General features: G+C 39.3%; 1 protein-coding gene across 1 annotated transcript in view; it reads right to left on the reverse strand.

The window, feature by feature from the left end:
• The window catches only part of hapstr1a (HUWE1 associated protein modifying stress responses a), an 8,648-nt gene extending 418 nt beyond the window's left edge, over nt 1-8,230 (reverse strand). Inside the window, exons 1-4 of the mRNA XM_062532626.1 lie at nt 7,859-8,230; nt 6,017-6,100; nt 5,623-5,898; nt 1-2,265 (exon numbers count right to left, since the gene is read on the reverse strand). The exon at nt 1-2,265 is cut by the window's left edge and continues 418 nt beyond it. Of these exons, the coding sequence (XP_062388610.1) occupies nt 2,021-2,265; nt 5,623-5,898; nt 6,017-6,100; nt 7,859-8,054 (801 nt within the window). The 5' untranslated portion in view covers nt 8,055-8,230 and the 3' untranslated portion in view covers nt 1-2,020. The remainder of the gene's footprint in view (nt 2,266-5,622; nt 5,899-6,016; nt 6,101-7,858) is intronic.
• Nucleotides 8,231-12,407: the final 4,177 nt, after the last annotated feature.

Raw genomic sequence — 12,407 nt, forward strand, 5'->3', positions numbered from 1 at the left:
CAGGCTGAAACAAAGTGTGCTTAGTAATGCTAACGGTGAACCTAGGTTTCTCCAAGAACTGGACTCCTTGTGTGTTTTGGCATTGGTATATTTCTGCCCTGAACAAAAGAACAGATGCCCAAGTTTAATGCCAGCTTTAGAGGGTACCTGTTGACAACATTTCACCACTTGGTTCAGTTACTGAATGCACTACAATGTATTCCATGGTTACCTCTCTGTCTGCCTCTACATTGTGCACCAAAATACTAATACCCATGTGTTTCTGCATCAGTCAAGTTTATGCCCACGTTTATGTAAGGATTTCTCTTAGTCATCTTTTTGTTTTAAGAGATGCTTCAAGTGCATAAACGTGATTTGTATGCATGAGATTTCCTTGGGGATAGGAAGGCCCAGTAAGCCACCTCACTGCTTGCTCAACAGCTCAGAAGAAAAGGGTTGTTAATACAACACCCCAAAACCACGAGCTGTTTTATTGTCCCATCATGGCCACACCTTAGCAATGACGTCTCTAAGTACTGATCTAGACACGCAGAACAGCTTCCTACGGCATTGTCTTAATTTGATCCAGTGGCATGAAATGGTAAAGATATAAAGCCAAATGGATCTGTAGATGACTTTAGTGCAACAACATTATTGCAACTTCCTCAAGTTCCAGACAGAACAAAATAAAGACAAAAAAAAAAAAAATCAGCAGCAGGGGTGGGATAACAAAAAAGAAAGCACTATTTCTGCTTGCAATATTATTGATACACTGACACCAAATAACTACACATTTCTTCCAGACTCAAGACAATGTAAAAAAAATATTTATTCACATTATACGCCAAAGGCCTTTTATAGTTACTGGCTGGAGAGCACTTGAATTTCATCGTTTTTTGTGCTGTGATACAGCATTAGCGTAGAGAAAATATGGTGATACTAGAGCACAACTTAACCTCGAATCAAGTTGGTCTCTGTGTCCCATATTCAGTGCTTCATGTAGGAACCTTGGCGGCTGCTAACAGGCAAGGATGAGCATCAGGAGGAGTCCCGGGTGGACACGAGTTGTGCCAGACAAGCTGAGCAAGTCTTGCAACGGTCCACAATTCAACCCCAAAAGACATGGGGTGGGAATCATACATTAACTCACCATCATGTTATACACTAGAGCAGTAATGTGAATACAATTATACAGAGTCCTCAGTCTAAAAAAAAAAAAAAAAAAAGATGTTTAGAAACTTGGTGTCAATGTATTGATAACTTTTCACCAGCAGAGCTGCTGCCGTATAGTGCCATCTCAATTTATTTATTTTTTTTCCAACCCCTACTCAGCAGCGGCTTTAAATAAGACTAGCAAGTTGTAAAAAGCAATTGAGTTCAATAGTACTGGTGGCCTCACAAATGAACTGCCATTATATAGAAACAGGAAAAAAGCAGGTTGTGAGCATATCTGGTGGGAGCCAAACGGTGTACAAAAAGGACACCAAAGCACTGAAGAAATGAACATTCAGTGGTTAACTGGTTTCACGGCTGAAGCATAAATAGCCAATACGGGTAATGCCAAGCCAGCTGGGGGCCCATCAGCTGCCCATACATTTCCTATATGAAGAATACCGGCAGCATAAAGAACTCAAAAACTTAACTTCTACACTCAAATAATCAAGTACTGACAGACGTGTCCACTGAGCACTGAGAGAGGGTAACAGATATTGGTTTACAGCGAGAGGTATCTACTACAGTGGTCCAACGTATGGCAATCATTATTGAATTCACCCATATGTGATGTTCAATGGCCCTCGTTTCCTTTTGTGTTTGTGTTGATGGGGTGGGTTGGGGGGGGGATTGGGGAGGGGGAGGGGGGTTGGGGGGGACCAAAAGTTTTAGGGATTTAAGTGGCTTTTTTTATTTATTCATGTTTTTTTTTTGTTGTTTTTTTTTGTCCAAGCAGCACAGTACGCAACTGGGAGCCGGTAGGAGCTCGGGGTGGTGGTGGGGTTTATTGGAGGGTTGGGGCGGGGAATGGTGCGGGCAGGTGGGAGGCTCAGAGCATTCGGTTACGTTTGTGGGTGGGGGAGTCTGTGATTACGTCGGCACACTGGGCGGAGCTGCGTTTCCTGGTGCCGCCGTTGTCCAGGTGCAACGCCATCTCCTCCGATATGAAAGTGTTCAAGTCCACATCGTGCAGTCCGTTTCTCCGGCGGCCGGGGTTAGAGCTGCTGCTGACGTGGGTGGGTGACCCCGGGGTGCTGGAGCGCACGCTAATGCTCGCCATGGCCCCGCTGAGACCTGCACACAGAAACAGCCAGGAACAGAAATTACACTTTGAAGGGATACAAATAATTCTAGCATTCCAAGTGCATCTTTATACAAATCCTCAAGTGTACAAATGCAGAAACTGAAAAGGACAGAATTGTCAAATGTCAGCAGTCTAATTCGCCTTCATCAGTCATATTCAACAGAAGGACCAGGCACCATCTGTCTAAATCTGAATCCAAGTGAAGTGGTGGCTTCATAGCTGGACTTGCTCAAGCTAGACAAATTAAATCTGGTCTCTTGTTCCATGACCAAGCATTACCAATAATTTCTAAATCGGGTCATAGAGTTCTCAATTATTTTTTAACATTCCCTGAGATGCTTTTGTTACGTGTATGTTGAGTAACTGAAAAAACTGTGGGTTCATATTTTGGCTCATTTTCCTCATGATACTCTAGCGCACTCTGAAAACCCTGTAGGAAAAAACAGACAGCTATACCTTTTGGCTCTGACTGGCCAACATCTTTAGGCATCTTCCAGGTGTATAGCTAAATTGTTGAATACTACTGTAATTTCCCAACTATTAACCACGGCTTATACATTGATTTTGCAAAATTTCTTCAGCTATGAAGTTACTGCATGGGGGAAGTTAATATGGTATTAATATGGTTTTGTTTCTTTTAACTTGCATAAAACACTGTCCTGCGGCTTACACAATGTGGCGAATACACAGGTAATTACTGTATGGTTCCAACTAATTGATTCAGATTGCTATGGGTGGTCCAGTGTGACTGGGCAAGGAGCATGTATTTTTCAAATTAGCCGATGCTCTATAACCACTTTTTTTTTTTTTTTTTTTTTAATGGCCATTAGAGGCAGGGAGGGGAGCAGTCCACTTTGGAAAGCCTGGTACATTCCCTAGCCACGTTGACATCTTATTTTAAACTCAACTAGAAAAACTATGGCTTCCTGCAGCATGACCCCTTTGAAAATGAACAACGATGGGGAATCGTTACAAGAGGATTAGACAACATTCCCCTTGGCTGATTATTTTTATCAGTACAGGGAAGTACAGTACTTCAATCAATCATGAAAGGTCCATGTTAATCATGCAGTCCATTACTGCCATCTATAAACAGTGTCCACTACATAAAAGCAGCTGCTTAAGTAAACATAAATACAAATTAATTAAATAAATAAAATGTATTACACGTGGTTCAAATCTGGCATATATTAACAATACAAATAGTGGCCTGTAAAACCTAGTTGATAAAGAATGGGTGGTTTTCTATTCATACAGACTCCATTATTTGTAGTGATATGATGGTACTTCATGGTGGGCTGCAACAACTAATCAATTAACTGATTAAAAGTAACCTACTAAATTGATTGCCAGCTATTTTGTCAGCTGTTATATCAGTTCATGGGGTTGTGTATTTTTGTTTTTTAAAAGAAAATCTTCAAAATTCTGTGACTGCAGTTTCTTAAACTTGAACGTTTGGAACTTAACCTACTCCTCTTTGGCTATAAACTAAATATCTTTGGTCTGTAGACAAAACAAGGCATTCGAGGATATAGTCAAATCTTGGTCTTCAGAAAACACAGATCGACATATTTTCACCATTTTCCTTTGTGTCACAACCTTTTACAAAACCTCACAAAAACAACCAGAGCCTTAACCATCACACAACAAAAGCTGCTAAAATAACATGGAAACAAATGTTAGGCTAAAAGCAATAACAGGGGACAAAGCTTGAAACAATGACAATGTCAGCTAACATTAACACTGCTTTCATATTTCAGGTTTCGAGAATAAACACTGATGAGGCTGAAACAGGAAATGCTTTAAATTGGATCCATTTAAATAAAATGTAACTTTTAGAAGCAAGTGTTTCAATGTTTGGTCCTCCTATTTCTAAATTAATTCAATCCTGGATACTTCCATGCCAAACCTTCCAGCTAATCTTAATGTTTATTAATATATTTAACAACTACTAGGCCTATGTTTTGGTGTGATGATATTTCTGAGAGAGCATTCGCCATTCACAACAAGGAAAACACTACTAGAGTGTCTGATGTTAAGGTTACAGGCTAAAAGGTGAAATAACTTTCAAAACTTTTTAGACTGCATGCCACATAATAAATAAAAGCAATACATTTTACATTTCACTCTATATGGGAGAATGTCTGGTGAGCAGCATTTTAACACCCTTATCTCTCTTTGCTTTTGTATACTCTTCTTTAAAAGATAAGTGTTGTACACTCCTCACATGTACATAGAGAGGTACAAGGAACAGTCCTGTTACATACTGATTTAGTAACTCTAGTACTGTTTTTACAAGCTTACAGGGAAAATGTCTAAAAACTATTACAACTGCCACGTATTACTCACAGCTGCTTTTGCACACAGAAATTAAAAGCCATAGTAAAGGCATAGTAGCAGTAAATCAAGGGCTCGTTTCCTGGGCATTGATAGCTGCTCATCCTAAACTAAAAAAGACCTTGAATTAATACAGCCACTGTCTGACAGGGCTAATCCATATCCAGGAAACTGGCACTAGGTGTCTGCTTAGTGCTTTAAAGGGAAAAAAAGGGGAAAAAAAGGTTGAAACACCATTATTGAAATGGTGACGTGTAAGGGGGAATATTCAAGCAGCTTCTGAAATTAGGCCTACCTCTTCAAGGCCAGGCAAGAATTACACTGAACAAGTCAGACTAGTCTCAGCCAAAACTATTTTCAGAATCGCAGCCAGCTTGGGTTTTAATCAGATATCTTAATGAGTGCTTTTGATAAGCCTTCAGATGTTTATCCAAATATGACATGATTGCAATTTTAGGGGTCTCATTCCACTACACAGTGTGGCTTGTGATTCTATTCTAATCATCTTTAGAGGGCAAGATTATCTAATTTCATAGAGAAGCCAAACCTAAAGCTAGGAAACTTTTATCAGATTTTTCAAAACTCTTGAACAGGGTAAAATGTTAGTCTGTTAAATGGGTGTTTTTGATAAGACCATGTACCTTTTTGCTTATGTGTACAGGATTGAGGAGTGACTTTTGAAGATGCATCAACCATATTTGATCATGCATTCAGGTCTTCATTAGCCCACAAAGTACCTGTGACTTAGCCTCCTTATCCAGCACAGCACGTGTCAAAACCCAGCACAGTAACTGAGCTGTTCACAAAAGTGATCACATGTCCAAAATCAAAAATAGCTGGCAGAAACAGCCTCTGACATTTCATACGTTCCATTTGAGATTGTGTAACCAAACAAACCTCTTTGTGGCCTGGTCTTGACCACAGCACTAGTGTTAGAGAACACAGACACATTCAAGACAGCAAGGCTAGGGACATTATGCCCATCATTCAACGTTGCTTGCAATATTTACCGTGTAGTGCTATGGCCTCACGGAAGGGTTGTAAATCAGCCTCTACAGAAGAGACTGTGTCTGTGGAGGAAGCCCGGTTTGGGGACATGACAGTCAGTTTGGGCGCAGCTCTGGAAGTCCTTGGCGGTGGAGCTTTGCCACAAAGGAAACTTATCAAATCCTCCCGACGGATGGTTCTCCTGCGCTTTTTGACCCAGGCCAGAACATCCTTATTGCGTCGCTGATAGCCAATCTGAATTCCTAGGTCATAACTTCTTTGCCGGGCATCCACGCTTTCTGTGCATCAAGGGAACAACGATCACACACATGCATTAAGGATGGCTCCCATTACAACAAGATTCAACATAAACTGTGGTGAAAAAGGATTCTTTGAAAAGTGGCAAATAAAAAATACCTTTATATAAATTGGTGACAGCTGTTGCAGCATTTTGAAAGGGGACCCAGAGTGAGATTCCCTGCTGCTGGTGGCACACTCGATCTGCAAACATAATAAAAATATCTTGGAGTGATTTGGTCCATGGATATTTAGACCTTTTGCAATAAGAATGGGAAGTCTTCCCAAAACAGTACACATCCATTTCATCTGTTCAATGCCAATGTACATACTGTTGGCTTTTATGACTGCCACGGTCACAGAAATAGAAGCTTGCATCTGAAATGACTGGAGGTTACGTTAGCTTAACGTTAATATCTCTGCGCCATTTTGTTTAACATCTGAAGTTGCCACCAGTTACACATATTTCACATAATCATTATAACAGAACTGACATTTCAAAGAGTAGAGCGAAGAGACCTTATTCGTCTTCAACTTTCGGAAGGAACGAAACTGTTCTGTCATCCACGTTAAGATGCTTGATTTTAAATGTTGAGGACGTATGGTTAACCAGCGTTTAAACCAACCAAACTAACGTTAATGTTAGCTGACGTTAGCAAGATGCCAACTCAGTAGCTAGGGTAACCAAAACTTCGTCGTCAAATGAGTCAAAATGCATGAATAATAATCGTAATAACCACACTCTTATAATTATTTCGCAGTTCGCAACAATTTAGATTACAAAGAAATGATTGAGCTAGCTAGTTTCATAGCCAGCTATGTAAATCTTTCCTTAGTCCTTTGGTCACATGGCTATTCATTAGCTTACAATAGATATTTGATATAGCAGTAACCGTAGAAAAATGCCTGTTAAAAAGTGTACCACGATCTTAAACTGTTAATATATATTATCAATAACTATGTGTATCATAGTTCAAGCTTCACCCTGATCTTCGCCATTTTGTGTAATTTAAGATAGCCATCATTAGCGAGCTAGGATATCAGTGCTAAAGACATTAACGTTACAAAATCCAAGTTGTTTGACTGGCTCACGATTTGTCACCAGTGAATGCGTGATAATTCACAATTCATGTGTGCTTTGCAGAAGACTTATTTATGATGCCAATCCGAGATTAGTTGTTCACCCACTCTGCCATCAAGAAACAGAGACGTCTATCACGAAATGTCACAAGAGAATGTGTTGCAGTAATTATTGTTTCCATCGCCATTTTGTTTCTAGCTTGCTACCCTTCATAGCAAGAGTGGCTAAGTTACCAGCTGACATCATATTTATGATTTCGTAGACGGGGCTTTCAGTTCGTATACAGACAGCGTTAGCATGAACACGAGGGTTTTTTACAATTAACATAAAAAACTTCTTAAGTAGTCACCGTATCGAGTGAACACTGGCTAACATGGATGCTAACTAAGCTAACATTAGCTAACGTTAATGTCTCAATCCGGTCCTTGCCCTCAATGTAGAGGACTAACGTTTACGTTATCTCCAGTAAACAAGTTAGATGAAAACTGTCAATAAAAGTGTTCTGAAACACGGCCTAGACAACGTTATCTACTTAAAGTTTAATATTGTGCCAATTACGATAGCTAATGGCGTTTTATTGGCCTCCACAACCACAGTGAACTTCTCTAGACAAACTGAGTCGGCCTCCGATACACTAGTGAGGCATACTTTAGCTTAACGTTAGCCAAAGATACGATGTGCTATGTTACGATAGCACGTTAGCTCTCGGTAGCTAACATGTAACCAAGCTAACCAGCCAACGTCAGCTGTTGTTTTGGCGAAAATATGCTAAGTTAGCTAAGTGCTGTAACTGGGTATTTTAGCTTGCAAACAAACTAATGACGACAAGCAATGGACTACCTAACGTCAACGTTTCATGATATTAATAATCCAATTCAGACCTTTATAAAGTTGAGCAACTGCTGTGGCTGAATTCTGGAAAAGGTGCCACAATTTCTCCTGATTCTGATCTGCTTCTTCTTCGCTTGGCTCCCCTTGCTCAGCTTCAGCCAAGCACTGCCGCTCCCATTTTGAGAACCAATGTTCGGGTCCGTGTTCCTGAATCTCCGCTTCCCCTTCTTCTTTTTTATCCTCCATAATGGCACTCAGATTCCGAACTAGATGATATAGAGGATGGTGGATTGCTAACACTTTGACGAGAAAATACAATTCCGTCGAATTTGTGTTTGTGTCAACTAACTTCGTTACAGCGTTAACAGCGAGACAAGTCTGTCTCGGTGACTTCGTCCAACTCCCAAACAAACTAGCGGCGATGCTGAGGGATTATAAAGAAATCATACTACCGTGTTGGTGTTTGGACTACACCTACTTTCTGGAAAGAACAAGAATGATTGGCTATTGTGAGCTTACGTCCTCAACAGTTGCATTTTCACTGGACAAAGAATACATCAGTCAGTGGAAGGACACAAAGAAACCACGATGAAAATTCTTCAGTTGTTACGTAGTGAGCAAGGCTGGGAAGTTTTTTATCAAATGCATTTGGTGTTGTCTGTCATGCGATAAGGGCCTTGGTTGGATTTATTTCAGTGCCTACGATTAAATGAGATTAATTGTGAATTGGTTGCAGTAGCTAAAGTGTCAATACAACCCTTCGACTAGGTAGTCAAAACTCTAATAATTTGTCAAGTAATTAATTAGGTTAGCCTACCTTAAAATAATTGTTATGCAATAGCCTACGATTCAAGTTTATTTGGACCACTATATCTGTTCGCAGAACTAAATGGCTGAAAAAAAGATTTTGAGTTGACACATTGCTAATTATTAAATATATTCAATTATATTTTTAATATAGGCTACTCTTGGCCCTAATTTGAAAGATGCAAGATGCATGCATGGACACGCTCTTGTAGTCTTACGTGTCAATGTTGATTCCAATTGCTAGGTAAATATATATACATTTAAACATGAATATTAATACACTATGTAATAAAGCCTTTACATCTACTGCTTTAAAAAAAAAAAAAAGTAATCAGGGTTGAGTTTAAGTAGCCTACTTCACATAGGCCTGTGTCTGTAGGCTAGCCTACCTCAAAATAGCCTATCCTATATGTGTTTATGTTGGATAACATTAAAATTGATGCTTTGTAAACCACTCCAGCATGTCATATTTACAAAATTTGGGGCAAAAATTTGGAACAAATTGGACGTTCTGTGATATTTTACTGTGTTGAAAAAAGTGCAGAATTAAATTTAGGCCTACATGCGTAAACGCTGGGTAGCCTATAGCCATCTTGAAATGTTTGAAAAATAAGTTTAGATATTTCAATACTTCAATACAATCATCAAACAGCAACCCTCAACAGAATTTCTAGATACATTTCCAAAATTTTTTTTTTGTCCACTCCAACCTATTCTGCTATGGAATACTTAAGGCTACACTGATGCAATTACTTGATATTAACACAAAAAAACAACAGCCTATAATAAATACCACACATAACCTTCTACTGATGTCCATTTATCCATTCAATGGACAGCCGTTAAGATTAGGCAATCCAAAAAAAAAAAAAAACAGCCATCTAATTAGGCCAAAGCTTTGAGCTATTACCATCAAGGTTCAAAGTAGCCTACCTCTGACTAAAATGTCATCATATAACAAATAGTTAATTCCCATGCAGTAGCCTTAGCCTATACATACAAAACTCATATACTGACTCATCACTCACACTCTGCTTTCAATCAAAAGAAAATATTCTATCAATGCAACATGTTAGACAATAACGTCTCTTGAATCTTTTGAATCTTTTTGAACACAAATAAATAAATAAACACCTTATTTTTAGCCATGAACAAAGCATACTCTGATTGTGAAACCCAAAAATTGTTACACATTTATATAAATTGAATAAGAATGAATTAGTATGTTGTTCCTCTCTCCACCTTTGTGTGTATAATGTAAGTCTTGCTGCTGCTGTATTTGCAAATGTTTTTTTATCCAACTTAGCCTAATAAGATAACAAATAATAGATGCCAGACTAATTTGTTCCCCTCTTGCCAACATCATGAGCACCATGATTCAGCTCTATTCCCCCTTTCGACCACTTCAGTCCTCTGATATTTGTTGTCTCAGCCTTTCCTCAGTCTAGACTGTTGTTCTTGGTGAATTTGAAATGACCAGCAGGCTATGTTCTAGAGATGCATTCAATTCATTTTTTTAAGATACTTTATTTAGTCCATTTATGAGCTATACTTCGTCAATTTTCATTAGGCCTATATCGTAATTATTTATAGTTATTATTATTATTATTATTATTATTATTATTATCATTTTTATTATTAGTAGTAGTAGTAGTATGTTTGCCATTGCTATTATTAGTTGTTTGTTGCTGTTTGATAAATCATAACCATAACAAAAAGTAGGTTACCAATTAATGATCAATTTCAAAAATAATACGAGTGGAGTGCTCTAGAATTTTTGCTTTCAACCTCTGCCATCATTTTCAGTGTAAATGCTAAGCATCATCAGATGTCTTCAGCACAGCCTATTTTTTTGGTATGTCTTCTTCGGTACAACTTTTTGGTTGAATTAGCAAGAGGTGATACGGAGGGATTTCAGAGCATTTAAAACTGACAACATTAATACAGCAGCATGGGGCACACGATCTTATTGCCACTGCTAAACTCCCATGCCACTTATTGCAGGGGTTCCCCCCGGTGTCCTGGTCGTAACCTGCAATCCATTTGTCTCGTCAGTCCCCCAACCTGACTCATTCGATCTGGCCCACTAATCATCGTCCAGTGTGATTGGCTCATTCATTTACTCCCTCACTCTCCAGTTCAAGCTGGTTTGTGGTGAGCATTCTGACGCACAATGGCTGCCATGCATCACCCATACCTTGGTGATGGTAGTGAGGTTCCCGCTGTAGTCATTGTAAAAGTGCACCTGGTCCACACTGATATTATAGCAGCGCTGGTGGGTTTCTGTTGGACACACATGAACAGACCAAGCGAAACCAGAGAGGGTTAAAGCGGAGCTAATCATGATGAGAAGCTGCTTTCTGATCTCCAGGCCACAGGAAGGCTGCTCCCGCCTCGCCTTGACGTCTTGCGATATGTCAATCAAAATGCCCCCACGTATGACGTCTTTGCAACATGCCATTCCTGCAGCCAGGAACTGTTTGAATTTTGCTTCCATAGAGATGCATTATGTTGCTCTATCTTGTCAGTAATCATCTTTGGTTATACCTGTGCCCGGACAGTATCTTTGACTCCCTTGCCCTAAAGGGACACAGGAAAAAATAGAGATTGTGCACCAGAAAGTCTTGCACTTACTTCCTTGTATTCATCTGAAACTCAAAGCCCCTAGAAGACATGAAAAGGTTTTGTTCGAAAAGTTTCTGGTGGTGCGCGTAAGAATGTGGTGCTTACCAGAAAGAAAAAAAACATTTAGCAACGTTGTAGGGACACATTAAAATGTTTATTTTGTGCCAAAAACATAATCAAGAACAACAAATATGCATCTGCTGTATTTTTGAAAAGCAAATTGAGTACCACATGATGAGGGGATAATAAGGACATCCAAAAACAAGAGAATTGCGCGCACATCTAAATAGTGCAGGTGCTGGACCAAAAAAGACGTGAAAAGAAATTATAAAGGTCCGCACACTGATAGCAGGACATGCCATAAGTGATAGGACATGCCATAAGTGATTAATCACTGAGCAGTGTACACAACTGAACAATAAAACATGAAGTTGATCAAGAAACCTAAACATCATTCAGATCAATTGGAAACTGACACTGTTATAGGCCTATAGTAGTGATGATATTTTGCTGCAGGCACCCCATTATGCTCCAGCCTGTTCCATCTCATATCGGAGTATTTATGTTTGAATATGCATGTCAGCATGTCACAATTATAGCCTGGCTAACACCAATCGAGATGGAGAATCAGTCTGGGAACCTTTCCTTCACTTACACTAAGGGGCGTAACCAGCAGTGAAATTTAATTTAAATTCCATTAAACTCATACCTTTGGAATTTGGTTTCAATAATTGTGTGTTCACAACACACTATTTGGAAATCCCTCTGATCTCTGACTGATAGGCTAAAAGTTGGGTTGGATTTTATGTTTGAAGACTTGTGCGAAAATACCCTATCTGACGTCACAATCATGCTCCATGATGGTGCTTGTGATCTCATGAGTTTACGTTGTGTTCATAGACCTGGAGAGAGTGCGGAGGTATTGCCTTGAAACTATTTTTTAACTAAAGCAGTGTTCATACTGTGGGTAATTTTGGATAACCATAACCCCTATCAACCATCTATTTCCTTCTCAGAAACCACAAGTCACCAGCAGACCAGCCTTAGACCAAACGGTAGCCTACTGCAACTCATTCTAATCCTTTAGAGTTTAGATCTTCATACAGGCCTACCCAGACCCTCGTGTGAAAACATTTTAGCCTGCATTTTAAAGATAGGCTATTTTAG

Source organism: Sardina pilchardus, chromosome 3 (assembly GCF_963854185.1).
Source record: "Sardina pilchardus chromosome 3, fSarPil1.1, whole genome shotgun sequence".
Classification (NCBI taxonomy): Eukaryota; Metazoa; Chordata; class Actinopteri; order Clupeiformes; family Clupeidae; genus Sardina; species Sardina pilchardus.